This window comes from Eurytemora carolleeae, unplaced genomic scaffold (genome assembly GCF_000591075.1).
Source record: "Eurytemora carolleeae unplaced genomic scaffold, Eaff_2.0 scaffold383, whole genome shotgun sequence".
Classification (NCBI taxonomy): domain Eukaryota; kingdom Metazoa; phylum Arthropoda; class Copepoda; order Calanoida; family Temoridae; genus Eurytemora; species Eurytemora carolleeae.
This window is the reverse complement of record NW_019396487.1, coordinates 274616-302453: the sequence shown is the minus strand read 5'-3', so window position 1 is coordinate 302453 and position 27838 is coordinate 274616. Positions and strand designations below refer to the sequence as shown.

Here is a 27838-nt window from a genome sequence, read left to right as displayed (position 1 = left end):
AATTTGCGTTTTTTCATTTTTACGCAATGTCTTTGATTTTACCGCTCTAACTCACTAATGATTTTCTGTAGCCCTGTATAAGTATATTAAACTCTGTAAATAGCAAGAATCTCATCGGTTTTTGCTTAAGAGCATGAGACCTTTAAATCACAGTGTATGATAAAAACAAAAGTATTCAATGTTTTACGAACTTATGATTTGTTTATGTTGCAACCACTCATTTACCAATTTGCTTTTCTTTTTCTTACATCTAGACATTAAATTATTCAGTGTAATTACAAAATGGCAAAAATCGTTTTTAATTATTAATGGGCGTGGTTACTTTCTTATTTATAACCCAGAGAAATACTATTACCACTAATATTATTTTATTAATTATTTTTGCTGTAATTTGAATTTTAAATCTTAATGTAAATCATATTTGTATATATTCATAGCTCAGTTTTCTCTCCTGAAAAAACGTTTTCTTCAATTTTAATTATTTCATCCTCGATCTCATGTTTGTCGGCCATTTTCTTTCCATCTGCAAGTTTCTGTGCTTCTTGACGCTCTTTTCTCATCTGTACAGTAGGAATCTTCATACCAGCACAGGCTCCCGTTATCTAGTAAGTTATATATTGGTAGGAGATTATATCAATATATTTTCTCATCTGTACAGTAGGAACCATCATACCAGCACAGGCTCCCGTTATCTAGTAAGTAGGTGATTATATCAATATATTTTCTCATCTGTACAGTAGGAACCTTCATACCAGCACAGGCTCCTGTTATCTAGTGAGTTATATATTGGTAGGAGATTATATCAATATATCTTCTCATCTGTACAGTAGGAACCTTCATACCAGCACAGGCTCCCGTTATCTAGTAAGTAGGTGATTATATCAATATAATGAGAACTATATTTTTTATTGTTATCAAGTCTTTTTCGAATTACAAATAAACAAGAAAATAAAGAGAGAAGCTTTTTTAATTGACAGCTTCTCTTGACTTTTGTGTTAATCCATGATGTTTAAGAGCTTGATATATGACTAAATATTGAAAGTCGTTTGTATTATAATGATGAAATATATTAAGCAGTTAGGTTTTTAAAGTAAATTATGAAAAGTCTTTTACTCCTGATACTTTAGCTTTTAAATACTTTTTAAATTACAATCCCATCTTTTCTCAAACGTCGGTTTATTTCAAGTACCGGGCAAGCTCTACAGTACACATTCAGACTATATAAAGCAAAATGGGATATAGTCCACAAAATTAACCATCCCCCTCTAGGAAAAAAAATTTGGTAGATTATTTAAAAAAATCTACACTTTATACCCGAATTTTCACTTCCAGGAATCGAATTTTTCGACTTTTAAAAGTCTACTTTACCTTTAATTAAGTCGCTTCATTTCCTTATATTTATCATAGAGTTTTTACCACTTTTTAATGTGATTTATTTTAACAATTGTAAGTCAGTTTATTTACTAACAGAGGTTATTCCATTTATTTTTTGTTGACTTTTTTGGCAAAAAAATCATGCTAATGTTTTTTAGAAATTTATATTATTGCTTGTCTGTTATTTCCAATTTTAATTATTTTTTTCGCCATTTTCATAAAACATGAGTTTACCACATTTATTCAACATCTTTGAACCTTATGACTCTTAAGATGTTGACACTGAGCGTATTTAAATTTTACGTATTCTCATTTAGGTTGTATAAACCTCAAAGGAAATTAGTTTTGCCACAAGCACAAATATTATAATTCCTAAATCTTTGCAACCTGATTGTGTATCGTATGATATTTCAAATTTACACTATTTGATCTATTAAAATGTATATTTTATAATATCAAAGGTCTACAACATAGAGTTACAACGATACCAATTAGAAGATTATCGAGTTTGTGGCAAAAACTCAATTTCTTTGGCAAATACCAATGTGTTACTAATAATGACAAATGATGATCAAATGTTTGAGAGAGTGTCATTTTATTAGATTCCAACCTGAAAGCAAAATAATTCCACTAAATTGTCCAGTTCTTTTTCTTTTTCTCTACTCGTCTCAGAGACCAGTCTGAAAGGAAATTTGTGACTTGATAATTTGTTTCAATTATACTATACTTCTATTTGTCAATTATTCAAATTGACATGAATTAGTGGTTATATTTTTTTGCTCTGTGTAAATTTCTGACCCGTTTTTCAAATTAATATACAAGGTTAATTAATTCATTTCTTTAGCTTATAAATAAGTAAAGTGCGAAATCGTGATAATGATTTATATGAGAGCTTAGTGTTGATATAGCAAATATCCTTGACATTTAAATAGGAGCCGAGCCAGTGCGCTTAATTTCCGGAAAAAAGTGTGTAATTGAAAACTTGATTCAATGCATTTATCAACTTTTTTTCGTCAAAATGTTACAGGTCATTTTCCACGTTTCCGGACCAGCCGAAATAGACCAACTTTTAAATACCAATCCTGAACTTGGAGCTAAAACTTGTAAACAAAAACGTTTGTTCATAATCCATAAACTTGTAAAATCTTAGTTTAGGGTGACCAGTCCAGAACTTGGCAGCATCAAGGAATAGAACATTGTACAAAACTCTGGCACCATTTTAAAACAATTATTGTTAAAAACTCAAGATTTTCATCTAAGTTTAGGCCAAATTTGAACTTAAAATAAAAACCAAATAAAACTTGTGTAACTTGCCGAGAATATCCTAAATATCACTATTTAAGCCATTTAAATACCACATTCGAGGCAGAAGACTTATTTTAAAGAGTTTGAGGTCGTCTTTACATTCTCATCCATTGTGGGTAATCCTTTGCCTCGCCCTGCCCGCCTTCTTCTCCCAGCTGACCCATATCTCAGATGGATCCTCCTTAGCTTAGGTAAACAGAGACACTAACTATAAACCTAACACAATGTTCATTCTAGCTGAGTCTTTAACCAGACTTTCACAACTTGAATCCCTTCATGTCTAGAATAAAGGCAAAGGGTAGGATAACAGTGATAAGTTAATTAAATCTCTGTACGTAAACATTTATGTAGACATTTAAAAATTATCCTATTAACCCTCTCTAACATTTTTTGGACATAACTTAAAAAGTATTTGTCTGAGGCTGACTTTTCGAATTAATACATGCAATTAACTCTAAGCTAAAAGCGGAGCTTTTATACCATACTGCCTGTATGCCATTTTTTACCTATACCAGACTAAATCTGTACTTAGACCTACTTCCTGTGATTGAATTTAAACATTTTATAGTTTTTTAGAAAGCTTTCAACAAAAGAAAGTTGATTGCACAATTTTTTCTAAGAAATTTTACATACACTTTTGCACAGACACCTTTAAACAGAAAAGCTTTTGATAGTTTTTCAATTACTTTTGCATATTTGAATTTGCTGGGTCAAGGGCTTTTTAAAAATGTATATTTTTTGCTAAATAATAAAGGCTAAAAGCTGAAATGCACAAAAAAAAGTTTAAAATGAGAGTCCAAAATCAAGATGAGTTTTGTAAACAGTTGACTATAGAGTAAGAAGAAATGACACATTTTTGTTCATATCTTGTAAACACTTTATACACTGGGTCCACTAGACCTTCTTGTACCAGTATAAACACTTTATACACTGGGTCCACTAGACCTTCTTGTACCAGTATAAACGGTAGCTATAGGGGGGGGGGGGGGAGCAATTGCTTCAATGCTGCCCCATGTATCCGCCACAGTAAAATTAAAAGAAATATTTTATAATTTTTAAAAAACTTACTTTACCAGTTCATTGTTGTAGTGTTTTTGAATAGCTAAACAGGTTTTCTTCTGAAAATCATTTCTTAATCACATTATGTAACATATGCACGGGGTGTCCCACGAAACATAACAGAGCAAGACGAACTGAAGGTCGTCAATAATCTTTAAAATAATTTTCGGCATTTATTCGTTAGAAATAAAATTCTTGAGTTTTTAATTACAAATTATACTTAGTGTTGGCCATAGATTAAGAAAAATAACAGATAGGTCCCTAGATTTCGTCTTTTCAAGATTTAGGGGTTTTTCGTTCACAATAAACCTGAGGCAGAAGCCCAAAGGAGTTAACCTCAGTCGGCGTATATAACAGGCTCTCTCTCTCTCTGTCTTGTAACTCTACACCAACTGCGTGTAACTCCTATGGGCGTCTGCCTCAGGATTATTGTGAACGAAAAACCCCTAAATTTTGAAAATAGGACATCTAGTGTCCTATCTGTTATTTTAATTAATCTATGGTCTTGGCATTTCCAACATGTGGTCTGCTTTTTGTTGTGCTTTCAATATTATCAAGACATTTCAAAGATTGAAATCTGAACAAAATTCTAAATATCTCTGATAATATTGACAACACAGAGAAGGCAGACCACATTTTGGAAATGCCTGGATCGGAGAATTTTGTGGATATTGTTTCAAGAATCATACATGTGAATGTATAATTTGAAGTTTAAAGACTACTTTCATGTTTAGTGGGACACCCTGTATCTAGTTCTCATTAGTACAATTACTACTTATAGGGGCAATTCTGAAAAACTACAAAAGATTGAAAAAAAGTACATAAAATAAATTAAGATCATGAAAATATAAGGAAACTTTATACCTGGGTTGGAGGAGAGAATTTGTATCGTCGAAGTCTCTGATGATCACAAATATTGGCCAGGGTTTCCTCGATTAACCTAAAATATTTGCCAGGGTTTCTTTAATTAACATATAATATTTGCCAGGGTTTCATTAATTAACACATAATATTTGCCAGGGTTTCATTAACTAACATAAAGTATTGCGAGCGTTTCCTCAATTACCCTGAAATATTGGCCAGGGTTTCCTCAATTAACCTAAAATATTGGCCAGGGTTTCCTCAATTAACCTAAAAAACAACTTATTCAATGTTCATGTTATTCATTTTGATAAGATTTTTGCGAAAATATTAGGGTCTCCCGAAATAATGTGGTTTACCCCCCCCCCCCCCAAAAAAAAACTATGTTTTCCCAAAATAATGAATTCTAAAAAGTGTGGATATGGGGGATCCAAATCCAAATTCATTTGTTATTATTTAGAAGTATACCTCGTATTTCCTGCTAGTTCCCTAAAAGTCTCCAAATCCTCAAAAATTTCGCTGAAAATATATTCTGTTATAATATTGAGATTAAGATTGAATTCAATCTGAGATAAAACCGAGTTATATTAATTATGTTAATTGTTACAAGGTTTATTTGGACGCTTCCTGTTTCCGTTTCTAGTAATTAAGCTCATATACCTTCAAAGTTTATTTGAAGTGAGGCTCAACAAAATAATCAATGACTTCAGGTTATAATATCTGAATGATTTGTTTGAAATTAAATTTATTTTTTTACGATCCCAGTCCTATATTGCAACTAATTCTCAATTTGTATGAATCAAGATTAGTAGCGATCAAAAGCGATTATTTTTGCGAACACTCCCTTTAATGGATACTAGTGCCCGGTGTTGTCAGTCTGGAATTTCTTTTTGAATAAAATTTTTTTTTTAAATGTCGAATTTTTTTAGCCTATGTTACCCCTGAAATACCCCTTGGTTCCCTAAAAAAATCCAGCACATTCGGTCCATCCATTTGGCTGGCTATAGCTGACATATATATATATGAGCTTTATTATAAAGAAGATATTTACCTGATCATTGCAAAGCATCCATCACAAAATAGAACTTTATCTGTTAACCCAGGCGGTCCATTATCTCCTTAAGAAAATGATTATTTTAAAGTTTTATTTTCTTGTTAGTTTTAAAAGGTAAAAAAATAAAGTTGTAAGTTTGTTACTTAAACTTGTTTTCTATGAAACCTACGATAAAATCCACTTTCAAATCAACCTTTGCCTCTCTGTATTGTACGTATAGTAACCAGAATAAAGCGAGTTATACTAAAAGTGTCGCCGAAAAAAAAAATAATCTTATTTGCGTTTACACGCATTAACGTTTATTTTAAATTGAAAAAAGGTTGAGAGAATCAGTATACGTATCGTTTCACTTCTATTTAAACAAAGTATTGATCTCTGTTTGTTTGTTTGTTTGTTTGTTTGTCCGATCATAACTCAGATAAACCCCTTAATCGATTTGCCTCATATTTTGACTGAGGAACTTGGCAGAACCACGGGAATGTTATTAGCTTGTTTTAAAAGTTTTCAGTTTTTATAAATAAAACTTTGTTTACAGGTAAAGCTGGGTTTCCAAGCTAGTTTTTATATATAATTACCACCCAGAGTCCGAATTTAATGAATTTGAGCCGCGTCTTGAATCCGCCAAAACCCGGGTTCAATTCAGCGCCGGCTTAAATCTAGAAACATTGAAAACAATTTTAAATTGAATCAACAATATTTGAACCGCTTCTCCAATTTAAGCCGCGTCTCAAATTCATTAAATTCGGCCTCAGGTTACAGAATTTGCATTTTTTATGACGCTATTGATACAAAAGCAGAATGTTTAATTATTAAGAGCAAAGATTAATGACCAGGGGTATAACTTATTCATAATAGTTCAGGGATTATATATATGCGACAATATAACATCATTAGTTAAACAATCATTCAGAAAAATAATCTCTGCAGACTGCAGACTTTAGATTTTCATTGTGAACATTGTGTATTGTGCATTGTGCATTGCGCATTGTGCATTGTTCATTGTGAATTTTGCATTGTGCATTGTGCATTGTGCATTGTGCATTGTGCATTGTGCATTGTGCATTGTGCATTATGCATTGTGCATTGTGCATTGTGCATTGTGCATTGTGCATTGTGCATTGTGCATTGTGTATAAACAAACCCTATAGTTTTTCATTACATAGAACGGTGATTTTTAGTAAGAACATTTCTGGGATAAGACATTTCTTAGAAAGGACATTTTGTGCATATAATCACTTTAATTGCAAAAAATGAGACAAAATAACTATATTAATACATTTTTTCACATATTTTGTAAAATCAATTAACTGGCATCGAGTTGAGAAAATTTAGACTTTTAATAATTTGCTCTAAAAGTTTCTTTAAGCAATTTAAGTACTTTAAGTACTTGGGTTTTTATTTTATTGTTTCATTACTTTTCAAATATACCTGGAATTGCTAGAGCATGTGCTGTCAAGAATATAAATATTTTGATCATTTTAACACTGCGCTAAATATTTTAGTTTAATGTGAAATAGTATAATACTAATTATACTAATTATCTTATCATGCATTAAAACTCCCTTTTCTCCCTCTCTAATATAAATAAAGAATAAGTAAACATTGAAACACCCTCTGATAAAAGCCAGGACCCAGGACAATGAGAGAGGGGGTTGCAGAGCCTCGGGCCCACAAAATGGTCTCCGGAGCCGCAGAGTATCATTAAAAAACTATTTTATCATGTTGAGGTTGTTTGAAAAAAAAGGTTGTTGGTTGATGTAAAAGAAGGCAAATACTTTTTATTGGAGACCAAAAATGGAGGGCGTGCATGAGACAGGAAGGTGGAGGCTTGGAAGCGAGATGCAGGTTTCAAGGGGCTTGGTGGTCATTCTTCGTATTAGGAGGCAAACATCCTAAATCCTAAATATGTCCCCTAATTTCTGTTAATTAAGAAAGTAATTATTGGAACTTTGTATGGAGCTGAGAGAAACTCCCATTTCTGTGTTTGCTGTATCTGCGCCCGAAACTTAAGACGCGCGCGTATCGTGATGAAACCCAGTATCAGAAACCCGGTTTCATGAATTGGGTTAGGCAGTTTTTTAGAATTAGATACCAATATTTTTGATAAGAAATATTATTTTCATGTGGTTTCTTTACATTCACTTTTTGTTTTCTGATATCTTAAATTAGAATCTACGATAGACCTCACAAAGAAAACTGATAGTTTCATTTGACGATACTCCGGTTCTGTTTCAGCTAATTACGTACACTATGCAAGTGCAGGGACCCCCCTAGGAGATTAGAATTCAATGGAGTGCTAGTCGACCCGGTTCGTCCCATGATATATTATTATACTTCATTCGGAAAATGGTTTTATCAAAGGTCGTCTTTCTTTATAATGTGACTTTTACAATACCATATATACCTAGTTTTCTTCCTTAAAATCCCCTTATAGCTGGGAGATGACTTAATGAGACTATATGGTTTAAAAGAAATGCACTTCTTAGGTTGGAACAGTCGTCGTCGTATGAATCAAAACAATGAAGATGACTTTTTATATTTCTATTTTAAATCTAAACCAATCTTTAGAAAAGCAGAGGCACAATAATAGTAAACAAAGATTAGTTGACAATTAACCTTATCACGATTTATTTAGTATAATTTCTAAATAATTTAAAAACTGCTAACATTAGAATCCTAAAACTTCTTATCTTTTTCAACTTCGTCGTTGCTTAGGGTAGGGTGGAGGACAGTCAAATGGCGAGTTTAAAAAATCAGATAGGGTTAGTAACTTTTTTATTCATTAAGCGACAGGGCTAAAATTTACATATTTGAAAAGCCCTTGAAAAATGAAACATGTGTTGTTGATATTTGTCAAAAGTAAAAATATTTATTTTTGAACTTTTTTGAAATCCTTCCTTGCACCCTAAATCATGGGGTGGAGGAATGGAATTGGTTAAACAGCTTTTCTGTGTTAACTTGTTAACTTGTAATTTAAACAATGCTTGTTAGGGATTAAAGCATTATTTTTAAAAAGTCGTCTTCATTGTATTAATATAATTGCCTACCACTGTTTGAAGAACTTCAATCTCTTCAATATTTCCTCTCATGACATTTCTGTAATCAGTTGGCAAAACTGAATAGAGGTCAAGCAAACTTAACAAAAGAAGACCAAAGAAAATTATTAAGCAACATTATGTAACAAAGTTCTAAATTTTTTTTTAAAGACGACATACATATTCTTTTAAAAAAATCCATTTTGGAGATGTAATTAACAGGAACCATTCGTCCTTTTATTGTATTTTATTATTCAATTATTTCACAAAATCTATTATGTTTTGTATTGGTGCTTATATAGTATGATTCGTACATAATACACCTATGAAATGATATAAAATAATTTGTCTATCTTTATATAAAGCTGCACTAGTTCATGCACAAAAAGTCTTAATCTCCATTAAGATTTACTTTTTTAAGACAAACTGTTTATGTAATAGTAAATTTCTTTTTAGCTTGTTTGTCTCCACCATCCTAGCTCTACATCCTGTATTTTAATTTAATTTGTTAATTCTCACCCTGCCACAGATTACATGACAATCTCCTACCAATCAACTCCTTACCTCTCCCAAAACAAATGTGAATTTTATGTTACGTTTTGAGAATTTTTTTAAAATTATTAAATAACGACGACGAAAAATGTAACAATAAAATTTAATTCTTATCATCGAAAATAACTAATCTTTTTCAGTTATTGGTTTCTGTAATATTTCATTGTTTCCAAACATTTTCTGTAGATTTTCAAGTATTTTTATTGAAAGGCGATATTCTAAGAATTTTAAGAAATCTGCTAACAAGTTTGTAAAAAATAACCAAATCAATGTAATGATGAAAAAGAAGTAATTGATTCTAACATTGATTTATTGACAAATTTTTATTATGAAATATGTGTAGATTTTCAAGTATTTTTATTGAAAGGCGATATTCTAAAAATTTTAAGAAATCTGCTAACAAATTTGTAAAAAATAACCAAATCAATGTAATGATGAAAAAGAAGTAATTGATTCTAACATTGATTTATTGACAAATTTTTATTATGAAATATGTTCCTGAACAACTGATGAGTTTACTGTAGAATTTTTGATACATTTTTGTCGTCGTTATTTAAGAATTTTCAAAAATCGATTCTCAAAACGTAACCACCCAAATGGATGATTTTGAAAAAATTCTCTACAATACTACATTCTCAGTTCAACTACCATACATTGCCGGTCATTCTCTTTAAAATGTAAAACTAAGCAAAGACATTTTCGTTCCTCTATTAAAATTTGAGGCAAATCGTTTCAGGGGTTCTCGAGTTATGATCGGACAGACAAAGAGAGATTACTACTTTATTTCTATGGATTTAGAAACCAGAACAAGCCGGTTTATTTTAAACGTCATACTGCATCCCCCTCCACTGCCTGACTTCGACCATAAACCAGCCTCCTTTCCCTCCCCTCTGACCTCCACTCCCATCCTCATATCACGTGGAGGCTAACTCGGGATATATTTACGTAACAAAATGTAAGGGGGATGATATTTGGGTGCAAAATTATTATAAGATTAATTTTGAATTTAGCTATCCAAGCTTTCGTTTAAATATTTTTTTAAAATTTATTTTTCCACAATTTCCGATCCCTCTCTTCTCCTTTTTTGAGCCGGATTTGGAAGATCAGTTCAGTCGTAATTGAACTGTGTTATGACTATGAGTACTATGATGAGTGAGAAGAGTTGAATATTTGCTTCCCTAAAATTACTCTTTTCATGAATATTTTATAGTAAACTTTCTAGGCTTTCTTCTATTGGATTTATTTCTTCAGTTATACAGTAGCAACTAGTAAATTAATAGGAGTTCATCAACACAGTTGGCAGTAGTAGAACAATCTGTCCTTACATTTTTCAAGTAAAATTAATATATTCAGTAATTTCAGGAGGCAATTGCATAATTTAAAAAAAACAAAGTTTTTATGACGTTTTGCGCCACTTTTTTAGTAACAGGTTTAGAACTTGCCATTTTTCCCCCGTACTCTGTAATAAACCAAAAAATCGCGGATTTTTTCGGTTTAAATTGATAAATTTTATTAGTTAGCCGTATTGACGTTTATTGGATACAAACAGACTGACAAGCCATGTATCATTAGATATAAACGACCTTTTTTAAATTCTTGAGTTGATAAAAAATGTTTATATTATTGAAGTATTAACATCGAAATAAATTTTAAATCTATATTTTGTTTAAAGAAATTTTACAAACCTGGAAATAACTTTCGTACTTCTCCTCCCATTCCAGTAAATAATAGGTTCCTTCAATTTATAAAAATTCCAGGTAAAGAAAATGGTTGGAGAAAGCAAGACAGCAGCAACAGGTCTAATGACTGGAAAAATCAAAAAGTACACTGAAGATTGTACAACGTAAGTTTTAAAAACTATAAAATAAAAAACATGAAAAGTCATAAATTCAAAGAAATCTCCAACAACTCAAACTCAAAGATAAACAAAGATAAAGAAACTGAGTTCTTAAAATAAATTCTTATTCTTATATCTTTGCAATCTTACATTATAGACCTTTGATATTTCATAATAGTTCCTTTGTTATGATAAGCAATAAGTCCAATGTAAATCATTGGATGAATAGGTGGATATGCAGGTAGGTTAAGGTATTGTAAAAGGAAGGTAGGTAAGTTGTTAGGTATAATAAAATTCAGATAGGTAGGTAGGTTGTTAGGTAGGGTGAAAGGTAGGTTGGTAGGTTGTTAGGTTGTTAGGTATAGTAAAAGGTAGGTAGGTAAGTTGTTAGATATAGTACAATTCGGGTAGGTAGTTGTCAGATGTAATAAAAGGTAGATATGTATGTTTTTAGGTGTATTAAAAGTCAGGTAGGTAGGATGTCAGGTATAGTTAAAGCAAGGTAGGTATATTTTTAGGTACAGTAAAAGTCGGGTAGGTAGGTTGTGAGGCACAGTTAAAGCAAAGTAGGTAAATTTTTAGGTATAGTAAAAGTCGGGTAGGAGGTAGGTACTAGGTAAGGAGGACCGGATTTAATAACCTCCATTTAACTAACTACAACCGGTTCAAATCCTGAACTCTCGCTCTCTTAATTAATTATCTGAACACTGATGAATCTTTAACTTTGAATCAGTGATTCAGGATTTGAATCGGTTGAGTTAATTAGTTCAACGACCTCTCCAATTACTTAAATTTTGTAATACAGAGATGTACGGATTGAATGTGATGATTCTGATGAGGAGGAGGAAGAAACCCCTATACAGTTCTATCCGTCGATAATCCATTTAAAAACTGTTTATAGGTGAAGGAAACTGCTCCTGTGCCTGTAAAGTTCCATTTAAACCTGGAACCTCCAAATGACGGAGGAGCAGCTGTAGAGGTAATTATTAAAGGGAATGTTCATGAATATCTAAAATGTGGCATAAAGAAACTATGTTTGAAATGGTTCAACAAATATGCCAAATTAAATATCATAAAAGAAGAATTGTCCTTTCAAGAATACTCTAAGATTCATAAAAAACAGTCATCTTTTATTTGCATAGTTTTCTTCAACACATTTATGTAAAGCATGCATCAACTATTGAGACCTGGGTGACTTTAAAGTGTCGAAAGACCCTGCACCTCTCCTGTGACATTTTAAGACAGCTCAGGAACTGGTTTAGGGTAAAAATTCAATAGTCAGTAAACAAGTTTGGCCTTGCTACTCTGTTCAGAAAATTCAATAGTTAGTAAACAAGTTTGGCCTTGCTAGTCTGTTCAGAAAATTCAATAGTTAGTAAACAAGTTTGGTCTTACTACTCTGTTCAGAAAATTCAATAGTTAGTAAACAAGTTTGGCCTTGCTACTCTGTTCAGAACATTCAATAGTTAGTAAACAAGTTTGGTCTTACTACTCTGTTCAGAAAATGTTCGGCCTTTGTTTACAATCTTTGTTATTGGTTAGGACATTTTTTCATAATAGTCCAAATACGTTACACTCACATCAGTTTTTTGTGTAAACAAACCCTATACCCTCTACCTTTTGTAAACATATTTTCTTTTGAAAAGACGATGAAAACCAAAGTTTGTAATTTCACGCAATTTCAATCAACTTTGGTCCTATTAAGGAACTAGGTTTATAACTTCTATATCTTAGCATCCCAATGTTGCAGACCTTTGAAATTTCAAACTATGAATTCTGTTATAGATTAAATAATCTAAGTTTACAATATCAAAGATTCGCACAATCAGGTTGCTAAGATATAAGGATTAGAAAATTTAATTTTGTTGAAAAAAGTTTCTGTTAATTAGATTGTATTTTATTGTTAGGAGGAAGACAAGCAACGAGGAAGTTTCTCAAATAAACTGGATTTTCTCTTTTCTTGTATCTCCGTCTCAGGAACTAAAATATTTAGATTTTTACAATAATTTAGATATAATTCGCCTAATTCTCATTTTACAAAAAAAAAACATTCATGACAAGAGGTATTTAGTTTTCGTTATGCATTTTAGACCTAATTTTTTAAACTTATTCATAATCTTAGTTTTAAATTTAATATAAAGTTCAGAATTAAATTTATGGATAAGCTTGCCAGAAATTCGAACCTTGCATTTTCAATGTATATACATTTATACATTTATATAGATACGTATTCATACAAATGATTGCATAAACATGAAACATTGTGTTAATGAATTTTAGCTTCATAACTGATATTTTTAAAAGTATATTATTTAGATAAACGTTTGCTTTAAAAAAGATTATGTTTTTACTTCACTGAACATGCAAGTATATTTCAATAAGATGTGAAATGACAACTTTACTACTTGTAATCCAGTTTTATGTATTTAAAAATCTCAAAAACTAAATTTCATTTGAAAAAGAATGAATTAAAAATATTTTTAGTCGGATTGGGAAATGTATGGAGATTCCCATATCTGTGCTACAAGAATGGAGGAGGTAATTTCTATACTATTTTTACCATCATTATAATTATCTTTATTTGGTAATTTTTTTTATTAAAATAAAGTATTTTAAAAGAAATGGAAGAGTTTTTTCCTCCACAACAAAAAATGTTCCTCTTTTTAAAGATGTGAAAATATAAACCATCAGACATAATTTGTGTAAATTATTTTAACATTTGTAACAACTATTATCAGGAGGTTGCTTGCGGTCAATATCTTGGATCAGGTGGACTAACCATGATCGGTCAGCTGGTTCCAATACTTCAAGGGGTTGGATACGCTACAATGACAATTGTATTCTGGCTAGGAAATCCATTTATTAATAACTAGGCTTCCTGGGCGCTCTCTTATCTTTTTTTCGTGGATTTTGAGCAATCGAAATTTTCTGCAGGAAATGTTTTCAATTTTAACCATCCATATCCCTTCCCTGGGATCATGTCAAATCCCACAAAACATTTAGACTCGATCGGTTCCGCAGTTTTTACGTTTGTCAGTTAAAAACAAACTAAACTAACAATCAGACACCCAGACAAGCAAAATATATTTATATAGATATTTAATTCTGTTTTAGAAATAATGTTGCTTTAGAATAGATTAACTCAATTAATTTGCCAATAAATACTTATTTTGATATTGATTGATAAATGTTTTAATATATGATTTGGTCCAGATATCTACTACTGTATTATTATTGCCTGGACACTGTTCTATTTGATCTCTACGATGATAAATATTCCGAACCTACCTTGGAAGGACTGCAGTAAGTTTTTTTAGAAATAAAATAAGACACCAATTTTTTTTCTTGCTAATTCACATTATTCCTTTTTAATTATTAAAACCTTTTTTTCTGGTTCAGTGCCAATCTCGTTTATTTTATCCAGGCAATGATTGGAACACTGAGTATTGTAGTGAGGGTATTGGTGGAGAAAACCAAACCATATCAGGAGACCAAACCATATTACCAAACCAAACCAAATCTCCGGTTGAAGAATATTGGGAGTAAGTAACATTTATATTCTATTTCTATAAAATATTTCTAAAGGGTAACAATGTACATTAAATATTTCTAAAGGGTAACAATGTACATTAAATATTTCTAAAGGGTAACATGTACATTAAATATTTCTAAAGGGCGACAATGTACATTAAATATTTTTAAAGAGCGACAATGTACATTAAATATTTCTAAAGGGTGACAATGTACATTAAATATTTCTGAAGGGCGACAATGTACATTAAATATTTCTAAAGGGCGACAATGTACATTAAATATTTCTAAAGGGTGATAATGTACATTAAATACATACAGGAATCTGTCACAGACGTCTAGGGTCTATTTAAATTCGAACCAGACCGACCGACCCCATGTATCGGCCTTGGCCTTGGCGCGGCCAGACTTTTTACAGTACCCGGCCTATCATAGGCTTCGTTTTGTGTGCTATAGCTGTATATCTATTATTTATTACACACAGTAGCAATATGAACTTTAACCTGGTATAAAGTACATTTATACCGCATTTTTAGTTTAGCTGTTGCTCTTCAAGCTCCCATATTTTTTTGTAAATCGTATTTTGTGGTTTGTTCTTTTAAAATTAAAACTTTTTTTTCATTTTTAACTATCCCTAAATCTTTCAAGGGATCAAGTGAGTTGCTTTACAGGACATCAAATCCAATCATTTACTTGAATAGGAAAGAATCAATGAATTACGTGACAGTTTTTAATTTGAAGATTCAATCTTTTCATTTATTTAATCAAAATTCTTTTACTTTTTTAAAAAGCATATAGGAATTTTTGAAATAATTAAATTTTAAGATTTGTAACGTGTAAAGATGTTGACATTTGTTGTTCAGATCATTTCTGTAAACATTGTGTTTTTAAATCATATTGTTTTAATAAAAAACTTTTTTTTAGTCGGAGAGCGCTGAATATCACCAGCGGTATATCTGAGTTGGGAGGGATGAATTGGGACTTGATGGGAACCCTGATACTGGCCTGGGTCATTGTCTACCTCATCATATGGAAGGGTCTTCATTCATCCGGGAAGGTAATTACTGTGATCTATGTTGCATAAAACGTGCTGGGTCGATTTTCACTGGGAAGTCTAGACTGGACAGTACGACCGAATAAATAAACAGTACATGTTGTACCGGCTCGGATTATTAACTATTAAATAGGGGTGTAATTAGTCATTTATCCAGGAGGAAATGTATTCTTTTATTCAAAAAAGTATTCATCTATCGAAAAGTTATGTATTTAACCATTAATCATTATTTTTAGTATTTTTTATCCATTCATTGTTTTTATTTTGTTCCATTTTTATACCTAAAGCCGGTATTCATTTTATAATGAAACGTCCATCATATTCGTTTAATTTCGCGATGTTCATGGCAGAAATAAGATTCAAGTTGGACCAGTTGCATAAGTCTTCCATTTCATTTGCGAATTCATTCAATACTTTTCATCAAATCATTTCTATGTTGTTGCAAGTAATTAATTATCTACCTGTTGTTATATAGACCAATTTTAATTGGAGAAAATGTTGAAATATTTGATTAGATGGATTAGAAATAATATTATTTAGAAATTGGACTAGAAAATTCTTAAAAATATCACTTAAAGGGACTGTAAGCATAGTTTCAAGTTTTACTACGGTAACCATTGGCTGTTTATCGGGGAACGAAATGAATGTCAAAAGTTTTAAGGGTCACTAGAAATTTCGCTTACAGTCCCTTTATGTTCGGTGTGAAATAAATAAATTCTATTTAATTACATTATTTTATTCATAAGTAATGCTTTAGATTATATGGTTTACAGCTCTCTTCCCCTATTTCGTGATGATCACCCTGTTGTTTAAAGCAATAACTTTACCCGGTAACATGTTTTTTTTTAACAATCACAATTTTATAGAACTTTCTTCATGTTTGTACAGTGTTTATCACAAAGGACGAGGCTGTAAAGACGACCCGGAACTCTTTGAATAAGATGCTTCCAAGATTGAATTAAGTATTTTGCCTTGTGATCGTTAAATGGCATATTTAATAATTTGACAAAGAACGAAACAAGTTTAAAGTTGCAGGAAGATATGAGTATAAAGAAAAAGGCAGTATGAATTTCTTCTAGTCTTCTCTAAAGGCTCATCCTTTGTGGGTAACCCTGTATAATTTGCATTTGATATTGATGTATTTGACAACAGTCATAAAATACAACACAAGACAAGTTAACCATCAAAGTTTTTAATTCATTTACAGTACTGTGAATACCATAAAACTGTGAAATAGGAAAAAGACATTAAATCATAATTAAGTATATTTGACTATTTGAAGTCATAACTTCAGTTTAAAAGTCGTCTTCCTATTCTTAAGTTTTCTGACTCTCATTGTGCTTAGAAAGATTAAATACTACAAAAACGAGCCAAATTGGTTTCAAAGTTGAAGTTCTTTGGCTCTGAACCCTAAAAGTTTTTGGAATATATTTGCTATCGAAGATAGAGTGCAGTAATAAATAAATAATAAAAAAGACAACAAAGTTGTTATTATTATTTCTTAAGAATGTGGTAAATGCAAAATGTTATCTTCAGATTGTTTTTTCCTTGGTTCCTGGGTACCTGGGTACCTGGGTACCTGGGTACCTGGGTTCCTGGGTTCCTGGGTTCCTGGGTTCCTGGGTTCCTGGGTTCCTGGGTACCTGGGCACCTGGGTACCTGGGTACCTGGGTTCCTGGGTACCTGGGTTCCTGGGTACCTTTTTCTCACAACTATAGATTGATGACTTTCATCTCAAGCTGCAGAAATAAAATGCTNACCATTAGCAAAGGGTGTGAACCCATTCTTGTTGACTGTAGTAGACTTTGACATCCACCATTAGCAAAGGGTGTGAACCCATACTCGTTGACAGCAAAAAGATTATATAAGGGTTGCGGCCCTAGTCCTGAATATATTCTGCAAACATTTTGCATGCTTTCCCTCAGAGAGAGGAGGTGTTGACACCTCAACTGCTTTCTACTAACAACGACTAAAAATTTAAACAAAATTCTACATTAAACTAATTAGTTGTTTTGGAACAGGTTGAAAAAATAAAAATAAACTCTTATCATCGAAAATAAGTAATCTTATTCAATTATTAGTTTCTATAATCTCTCATTATTCACAAAGATTTTCTGCAGATTTTCAGGAAATTTAATTGACGACATTTGAAGAATTTGTAGAAATCTGCGAACAAATTCATAGAAAATAAGAAATTCAATACAAAGATGAAAACGAAATAATTAATTCTAGCATTGATTTATTGACAAATTTCTTTTGAGAAATATATTCCTAAACATCTATTTATTTTAAGATTTTGAACGTCGACTTTGCACTTAATCTTAGTAATTATACATCGTGGAAATGAATCAAATGAATCATAAAAATATTTTCTACAATACTGCATACTTAGTTCATCCACTATGCATTGCCGATCACTCCCTTAAAACTGAAAAAAAATTCAAAATACCCTATTTGTAAATATATATTTGTTAGCTATAGCTGGCCAAACGGCTGAACCAAATTGGCTAATTTTTTTAAGGAACCCATGGAAACCCCGGGGGTAAAAAAGGCTAAAAAATCGATTTCTTTGTTCAAAATTCCGCAGTGTTTTAAAAAGCCACGGGCAACGCATGCACTTCAGCTAGTTTTATATAAAACGTACACTGTATATTACAGGAGCCGGACAGGGACTACTATTGTACATAACCCCGGACTGGTCCAAACTCTGGACCTCTGAATGCTGGATTGACTCAGCCACTCAGATTTTCTTCGCATATTCAATAGGTAAATAGGTAAATGGGTAAATACAGTGAAACCCTTATTAACGAATACATCGGAAGAATTTATCAAATGTCGTCTTGAATATTTTTCAATGAGTTTTATACTATATTACTTAAATTTCAGTATTTGCGAAAATAAATAAATAGCCATGAATATGCGGGAACAGTTTTAAAGAGTTCCATAAGATCATTTAATTAATAAACTAAATATCTTCAACATTCCATTATCAGAGAGTGAAGAATACGACATTTGATGAATTCTTTCGATGTATTCGTTATTAAGGGTTTCACTGTAGGTAAATGGGTAAATGGGTAAATAGTTAAATGGATAAATTAGAGGGGCTTCCATTAACAAAGAATTCAAATCAAATCTCTAGTATGGCTATTTTCCACATATATGTGATGTTCACAAGACTATATATTAGGCACTTATTAGCGTGCTGGTTTAGACAATTAAGTATTGATTTCTACTTACGATGTCTCAAGTACGAATGCCTCCAATGATCTGAGGAATGTTATTTTTAAAAGGTTGTGTAGTTTTTAAAAAGACGACATTTAACGAACTTTCTTTTAAAAAAGGATCATTTATCTTTTAGAGGAAGATCCAAAAGAATATTCCGGGGTTAATTTTGAGCATTAGCCTTAGATACATTAGAATAGATTGTTTATGCAGACTATAAAGCTGAAAACTGTACAACCCCTTGTACATCATGAACTCGTCATACAAAAAGGTCAATGAATACGTTTTATTCTCGGGGTCAATCTGTAGAAAACCAATTTTAAATGGTTGCCATTCTGAATTGGGTGTATTACTGGTTCTCAAAACATAACAAAACACTCCATACATATGTACGGACTCGGATTATAAACAATACTTGCCGCAACTCTTTTTATTTAATGTACTGTATGGACGTAGCTAGTACAGAGATAATTTCATATTTAGAATTTCAGCTGAAACACTCCGGGTATGGTGAAGACGACATGAGCTATCTAGTCCTTGGTCTAGTCTAATTTATTTAGGGTATTAGCATAATGCATGCAATGTTGCAAACTTTAAATCTTCGACAAGTTTTTATTGAAGTTTTCTTGTTTAGGTACAGGAGCTTTGCCAGCTCTAGGTTCTTACAATAAGTTCTATCACAACTGTGTAAAGTGAGTATATACTATATATACAGCGGTCGGCGAATATATCAATACAATAAAGACTACTTTATCATTAAAGTTTTACTTGTTAACAAGATTTTTTCGAAATATAAGTTTACAAGTAATTAAATAGAAGATTTTTTTATCAGCACTTCTTTTGGTTTCCGTGTTTATGTGTAGTGATTGTCCATGCTTATTTAAATCAAAATTTAAATCGAAAGTCGTCTTCATTGTATTGATATATGCAACGGTACATCAGCTGTATCAGACCGCCATTTTTTTTACTGTTTCAAAAAAAATGTTGCTAATTGATGTGCTTAACTAGGGATACAGTGATTACATGCCTGGTAAACACTGGAACTTGTCTTCTCGCAGGAACAGTTACTTTCTCAATTCTAGGTCATATGGCGTACAACCAGGTCACAATTTTATAATAATAATACTTATTCAAAAGTTCATAAAAAATGTGACTTATTTTTTCTTATTTTTTTACAGTTTAACCCAGAACTTTGGAGAAATCGAAAGAATTTATAAAATGTCGCCTTGAAAATTTTTCAATGGGTTTTGTACTTTTATGCCTAAATCTCAGTAATTGTAGAAATAAAAAAAAAAATTAAAAATGCGGGAACAGTTTTAATTATCAGTAGGTTAAGAAAAAGTCATTTTTATTTATTCTTTCGATGTCTCCAAAGTTCTTATCTAAAATGTATTAACTGTATGTTGGTTCTGCTTTAATCAATTTATCTTTACACAAAATAATTACAAATCAATGTTATTAACTTAACCATTCTTTTCCTACTAGAATTGAGATTCTTTTTCTCAACGTTTTATCAAGATTTCATGAATGGACTTTCAACCAGCCATCGTTCAGTTGTTAGTAATTTAAAGAATTTGAGCTGTGGCTTAAATTTAAGCCGCGGCTCAAATATGGTTGGTTTCACTTAAAAGTGCATTCAATTTTTCAAGATTTAAGCCGACGCTCGATTGAACCCGGTTTTTGGGGGATTTGAGACGCAACTTAAATTCATTAAATACGGACACAGGGTTTTTTAATCTTCAAAATGACATGAAATATACAGATTTTGCCCAAATTTAACTCTATTTGATAGCCATAATCAAAATTGCAAACTTTGGTTGCCAATTAAGACTTAAGAAGATTTTAATGTTGTCGCATAATTGCATAATTAGATTTGCTATTGAACTGATGTTTTCTCCAAAAATATCCGAATTATTTCGAAAAAATTTTAAGTTACCTTTTTAAACTTGCGAAGGTTAACATCAAGGTTTAATGATTCCAGGGAGTTGATGTAAAAAGTGTTGTGAACTCTGGTCCTGGCCTGGTGTATATCACCTACCCGGAGGTTGTCCTCAAGCTCCCTGGAGGATCCGTCTGGGCGATCATATTCTTCTTCATGCTTGTGGTAACTTAACATATTTTCTAGGCACAGTGATCCAATCGGTTACAAACCCTCGCGCAAAAATCAATCAGGATTTTGCCAAATACTTCGTTAAAAATAAACCTGAAGACATGTATAAATGAGTAAGTGAGTTAAGCGTTGCGAACCTTTAAAGTCAACCCAGTCTTAACAAGTAATACAACTTTTATAGAAGTCTAAATCTATGTGTGGGAGATATTGAATAAAATAACTTTAAGAATCGTTAAGAATGTTATAAAACAAAAAAACGGCCCCTCCTCTTTTAGTTTTTCTCGACCCCCCCCCCACTCTTCCTTCTGGAAGAAAAGCATTGGCTAGATCAGTCAAATAGGACACAAACTTTCTAAAAAGCATTTGGCCATTTAATTAATTCATGCTCTATCTAATCCAACATTCTCGTTGTAAGAAGTTTTTTTCTGCATTCTATGCCCATTTTCTTTTTCTTAATTTCAATATGAAATATAAGGAGTCCAACCTATTGAGTCCTTACAGCAAAAAACTACAATTTGCTTAAAATCCTTTTCTTTGTTGTATATTTGTAAGTTTTACTATATTTGAGCGGGTAACTCAGCGTATAGCTTCAGATTTAAATCGCTGTGCAATTTTTGTCCAAATTTTATCGTATTTTGGAGTTAATTAGTTTATATATTTTCATACTTGTCTTTTTGCGTAATAAAGTTTATGAGAAATATTTCTAGTACAATTCTTGATCAAATTATATTTTTCTTCTAAAATATTTGTATTGTCTATCTATAGACTATTGGAATTGACAGTGAGTTCTGCTTGGTTGAGTCCCTTGTCACTGGTATTGTCGACATGTGGCCGGAAAAACTCAGGTCTGTACTTTTGTTATTCATAATCAACCTTAATTTAATTTATTGATTTAAATATTTAGGCCAATCAGACGACAGTTTACAGCAGGTCTTGTCATATTTCTATTTCTGCTTGGACTTCCAATGGTAACAAACGGAGGAGCGTACATCTTTCAGTTGATGGATTTCTATGGGGCCAGTGGTATACCAATACTGTGGTGCTGTTTCTTCCAGGTATACCAATACTGTAGTGCTGTTTCTTCCAGGTATACCAATACTGTGGTGCTGTTTCTTCCAGGTATACCAATACTGTGGTGCTGTTTCTTCCAGGTATACCAATACTGTGGTGCTGTATCTTCCAGGTATACCAATACCATGGTGCTGTATCTTCCAGGTATACCAATACTGTGGTGCTGTTTCTTCCAGGTATAGGATAGTTTCTCACTTTATGGAAAAGGAATTGAGTTTTGCTCTAATTTTCTAATCCCTATATCTTTGTAAACCATTGTTGTAGACCCATGATATTTCCAGGTATGAATTCTGTAAGATCAAATAGTTTAAGTTTGACAAATAAAAGGTTATCAGGTTGCAAAGAAATAGTAACAANATTGCAATTGGATGGATCTTTGGAACACAGAGGTTTGCAGGAGCAGTAGAGCAGATGACCGGATACAGGTATAAACACTATACAGGCAGATAAACAAATTCTGCAATCGTCGTCGTATATATCAATACCATGAACACGTCTACCAAGCTTTCAGCACAGCTTGGATATATATAAACACTGAAAAAAAGAGAAGCTGTCAATTAACTGCTTCTTTTTGTTTACTTGAAAACTTGTTCTTCGAAGAAGAAAAAAACTTGTTGGAAATCGAAACTTAAATTGAAAGGCTGTCTTCATTGTATTGATATAAACGTCGACCACTGTATATAAACGAGGAATATCATTAATAATAAGTTTTTCACTGCTTTCAGGCCAAACAGATACTGGACTTTAAGCTGGGGAGCTGTGGCACCTCTGGTCATGGCGGTCATTTTCATCTTCTACGTGGTTCAGTTTGAACCAGTCAAATATGGAACTGTAGAATACCCTGAATGGGCACATGTTATAGGTATAATATTCTTCCAGATTTTAAGTTTTAAAATCGAAACTGTGAAAAGTTTGTTTATGAGAGTCTCAAATTCTAGGGTTTATGATGTCATTCTCTTCCATGCTTTGGATTCCAGGGTATGCACTCTACTACTTGTGGAAGGGTGAGGGAACCCTAGCAGAGGTAATATTCTTTTAAATATTAAGTAATCAATTTAATTCAGAGATTAAATAAGTTGGAAACTTTTAAATAAACTTAACTAAATAGATAAATAATCCAGCCCGGCCTTTAACCTTCCATGGTCAAAATTACCCCCGGCCCAATAAGAGATGATAAAGCTGACCGGCGCAATTCAATATTTGTAAATCTGATCTCATCTCACCTTTCGAGTTTAAAGTAATGAGCTTATGACTCTGTTCATCGAATATTCCGAGCTGCAGCCAAGACCTGATATTTCTACAGTGATAATTAGAAAACAGAGTTCAAAATGAAAAGAAGAATACGACAATTATTCCACTATATTCTAAATACCACTGTATTTATCAATGTTAATGTTTGTTTAGAAACTGAATCGTGGCATTACCCCGGATATAAAAAGTCAACGTTACAAGCTAGAGAGCAAAGCGAGTCAACTTCATTTAATGAATGCAGAAAGCTCTGCTAAATTGATTAAGGTAAAAACTTATAATTTATTGAAAATTTTTTCATTTTTTTCATTAAAAACGTGTTAAAATGGTAAACAATTTATTAGAACTGTAATCTTTTATAATGAAATAATCTAAAAATTCTATCAGTGAATATGAAGATATTAAAATCAAATCATCCGTGTATGTCCCACGAAACGTGACAGTAATAAGACAGCTTGAAGGTCGTCTTTAATCTTTGAAATAATTTATTCATAAACTTAAGTTAAGAAGTAAAATTCTAGAGTTAAAAATCATTGCCAAAATGTGGTTGACTTTTTGTTCAGTTTTCGACTATTTTGATTTATTTAATTAACCTGAACACAATTCTCAATAATAAAGTAATGTTGACAGCACAAAAATGACAAACCAGATTTTGGAAATGCAAGAACTAGGAGAATTCCGTGACTATTGCGTTAAGATGAAGAATCATACATGCAAGAGTAGGTTTTCAAGTAAATGCCGCAAATAATTTTAAACATTAAAGACGACCTTCAACGGTCATGTTTGGAGGGACATCTTGTACATTTACAAATTCACTAATTTAATTTTTACCACATGACTCTGTTATAAGATATGACGTTTTTAGAATCAGTCCTTTTTGGCGCCCAATCCTGAGTGAAGAAGCACCTTCCAGTAAACAGTGCCAAGACGACATTTAACAAGAAGAAAAAATCAGGAAAATGTCGAAGACTAAACTCTTATTACAATCTTTTGCGTATTCGAAATTAGTGCTTCATATCAGGGGTAATCATTTTGTTGCATAAAATAGAGAAGTTGTTGCAAAAATGAAGATTAATAAATAGATAGCTGTAAGGCAGGAGGGAAAATGTATAGGATTGGATCAACCTGTACATACAGTGCTACCAACAAAGAATGAGACTTCAGAGACGACTGTACGGAATAAATAGTGTGGGTTTCCTTTCATTCATGATTACCTGCAATTCAGTTTTAAACAATTCTTTCTCTCTTGTCAAACACTAAATAAGCCATTTAAAGACCAAAACCATGGTAGAAGAGTTTCAAGTCGTCTTTACTTAATTCTTAATTACTTAATTCTGAACTTTTGAGCCACGTTGTAGAAGCATTCCATTTTTATCGTAATTATGCTTTGAAATCTATATACTGTTATAGAATAGATCATTTCATGTTTGTGAAGGAAACGGAAAATTCCTACTTCTTGAATATTAATCACAGTTTATATTTCACAGATATAATGCTCATTATTTAAATTAAAAAGTCTAAGCTTTGATTGGTTTGACTTTTACAGAGAAAATCTATTTTTCAGGAAAAGCTGGGTTTCCAAGATATAGTGTCATAAATTAGACTTTTTTGTTTCTTTCCAATAAACTTCGAAACAGCTTATATAAAAGTTTTTTTAAGATAAGTCGTGAATTTGAATTTTACCTTAAATAAGAATGCAGGATGTTCGGAAACACTAAAACATTTCCATTAACCATTTGCATTTGTATAATAGTCTGAGTCACCTTTAGCTATATGTAATATGTATGGTATTGCCTTAAGATGATTTTAAGAAATATTTTTTAAATGATTATAGCATAAAAATGAAATTTTAACAAAAGATTATTGGTTCTATTTTAATCCAATATTTTTTATATTTAAAAAATCATTAATAACAAAACTCCAAAATTACTAAAACATTTCGCCTAATGATATTGATTTAGATTTTTAGGAAGCCAAAATTTTAAATTCAGAGCAATGCTTTTCTAAAAGGAATTGAGTCTTTGCCACAAACTCAATTGTTCTAATCTCTTTTTATCATTACAACCTGATGCGATGGTGTAAATCATTGACATTTCGAACTTAGAAAATTTGATCCCACAGAATTCATTGTTTGAAATATCCAAAGTCTACAACTTTAATAAAGCCAAAAAGAATCTATGTTATTCTCAAAGCTCAAATCCCAAAAAATATATGTATTTAGCTAAAGTTTAGACAAACTCTAGTTAAGAAGCTTTCTGAAATTTTCCGAAATAGTCTATGACATTAACCTTTTTTGAGAATCGATATGAACAATGCAATTTTCATTTCTATTTGCTCAATTTTATCTATTAACAATACTATTGTAAAACAATATTTGTTTCTCCTTTTTTTGTATACCGTATATACTGGTTTTTACTTACAAAAGATAAAATTCAACATAGTATCATGAAAAAATATACCACCTTAAATCTAAATACTTCATTCCATACAACCTTAAAATTATAAGATTAATGTGCAGAAACAAAAGAATAAAGTGTACTGAGCTAGAAACTTTAGAATGGGATATCCTTAATCTCGATATCCACCATTCAAAAGTTCCCCCAACGAATTTAAGATATGAAACTAGAAAGAAGCTGTAAATCTTCATGTCTTTGTGTGTAACCCTGTAATTACTCATTAATGGTCCTTGTGAAAGCTCATCATCTAAAAATGATTTTTTTAATAACCATAACCGTTTTTCAGTATTTTTATTTTTGACAGATTTAGCTTCATTTAAAAAAATCCTATTAGAATTCTGCTTCAACCTAATTTTAACAACCCTGCTTTCAAAATCGTACTTTCAAATTTTTTATATAAACTAAAGGGTAAAGCAAAGCAATCGTAATCGTTATTAGCTTTTTGACAATTAAAATCAACGGAAAATATAATCGCTAATCAGATGGGTGGGGAAAATATAACGCTAATAATATAACCACTTTAAATATAACGACCAAAAATATAACAGATTAAAAATATAACTGACAAAAGTATAACAAACCAGAAATATGAACAACCAAAAATATAACCATATTCGACGAAAAATATAACTTTTTCCCAAAAATAAAACCTTTCTTAGGCTAAAATAAATATCTTTTTTCGACCAAAAATATAATTTTTTTGGCTAAAAATATAACAGTATTGACTAAAAAAAAATGCTTATTTTACCAAAAATTTAACCATTTTTTAGCCAAAAATGTATCTTTTTTGACCAAAAATATAACCATTTTTTTAGCCCAAAATTTACTATTTTCGACCAAAAATATAACTTTTTAAACCAAAAATATATCAATTTTTTAACCAAAAATATAACCATTTTTGCCTAAAAATATAATCATTTGTTAACCAAAAATATAACCATTTTTAACCAAAAATATAACCATTTTTAAACCAAAAATATAACCATTTTTAACCAAAAATATAACCATTTTTAAACCAAAAATATAACCAATTTTGAAAAAAATATGTTTTATCTGCACTTTTTGCATCCTCAGTATACGTCAGTTTTCTTCTTCATACTCTCTTTATAGGTATACATAGTGTATATCCCCCACTTTTGCCTTCTATAGTGTCCCCCTTTTTAAGAGAGGAAAGGAATGTGAACATCCTACTCGTGGAGATGGATTTGATACTTAACACTGATTCCTCGTAAACTCCGAAGTTTCTTACATTAACTGGAACATTTTCTGTTTATTGTGCGAACATCTCATTGCTTTTATTTGATAAAATGAGAAATCACATTTACGCATTAATAAAAATTGATTCTGATCATCAGAAAAGATTTTTGCTTAAGAATTGGTTATATTTTTAGTAAAAAAATGGCTATATTTTTTTGGGGGGAAATGGTTATAATTTTGGTAAAAAAAATGGTTATATTTTCATTAAAAAAGATGGTTATATTTTTGGTCATTATATTTTTGGTCATTATATTATTTGAGTTATATTTTCCCCGCACATCCTAATCACATTAAAATACATTTTCATCTTCAATAACCTTGCTTAAAGGGACTGTAAAAGAAAAATGAAAGGGGGTATAGGCTGAAAGCTAATCACTTTAGCTCTTGATCGTGACCCATGAAAGTTTTATCTGATGTTCCTGTCTCGAGAAATTGATATAAAACTGTGTTAAAATTATACAAAAGTTCATATATGTAAAATTTAGAAAATCTTAAACTAAAATCACGTGAGCAGAACTATCACCAATGGCAGAGCAGTATACTGGTCATGTGTCTCCGCATGTATCACGTGACCACTTTACTGCATTGCCATTGGTGGAATTTCTGGTCAAGCAATACGGACGTATAAATAATATTATGAATTAAGTCTATATAAAATAGAAATAACAAATATAAAATTAAAATTGGATTATTACAATTAGCTTTCTCTGGGATATCATTGTTTTCAGATTGGTTGCATATTTGCTGAATTTGATCTTTTTAAACCCACTACTTTTATACAAAATTGTATATATATTAATTTTCGTATAAAT

General features: G+C 31.4%; 2 protein-coding genes across 3 annotated transcripts; one reads left to right on the top strand and one right to left on the bottom strand.

Moving 5' to 3' along the window:
* Window positions 1–77: 77 nt before the first annotated feature.
* LOC111704190 (uncharacterized) lies at window positions 78–7215 on the bottom strand. Of its 2 annotated transcripts, none has more exons than XM_023476343.1 (7): window positions 7082–7215; window positions 5651–5717; window positions 5068–5118; window positions 4603–4678; window positions 3748–3797; window positions 1985–2054; window positions 78–602 (listed from the first exon to the last, which is right to left on the bottom strand). In XM_023476343.1, the coding sequence occupies exons 1-7, from the start codon at window positions 7128–7130 to the stop codon at window positions 432–434; spliced, it is 534 nt and encodes a 177-aa protein (XP_023332111.1). In that variant the 5' UTR covers window positions 7131–7215; the 3' UTR covers window positions 78–431. The 2 variants fall into 2 exon arrangements, with proteins under 2 accessions (XP_023332111.1, XP_023332113.1); XM_023476345.1 differs by lacking the exon at window positions 78–602 and adding an exon at window positions 705–861.
* Window positions 7216–13130: 5915 nt separating this feature from the next.
* On the top strand, window positions 13131–24218 carry LOC111704195 (sodium- and chloride-dependent GABA transporter 3). Its single transcript, XM_023476349.1, has 18 exons — window positions 13131–13140; window positions 13562–13615; window positions 13769–13927; window positions 14291–14380; window positions 14502–14619; window positions 15533–15665; window positions 16420–16492; window positions 18321–18428; window positions 19519–19576; window positions 19893–19986; window positions 20866–20988; window positions 21760–21839; window positions 21899–22049; window positions 22420–22490; window positions 22791–22927; window positions 23004–23089; window positions 23470–23580; window positions 24179–24218. Exons 1-18 carry the CDS (start codon window positions 13131–13133, stop codon window positions 24209–24211), a joined length of 1689 nt encoding a protein of 562 aa, XP_023332117.1. The 3' UTR covers window positions 24212–24218.
* Window positions 24219–27838: the final 3620 nt, after the last annotated feature.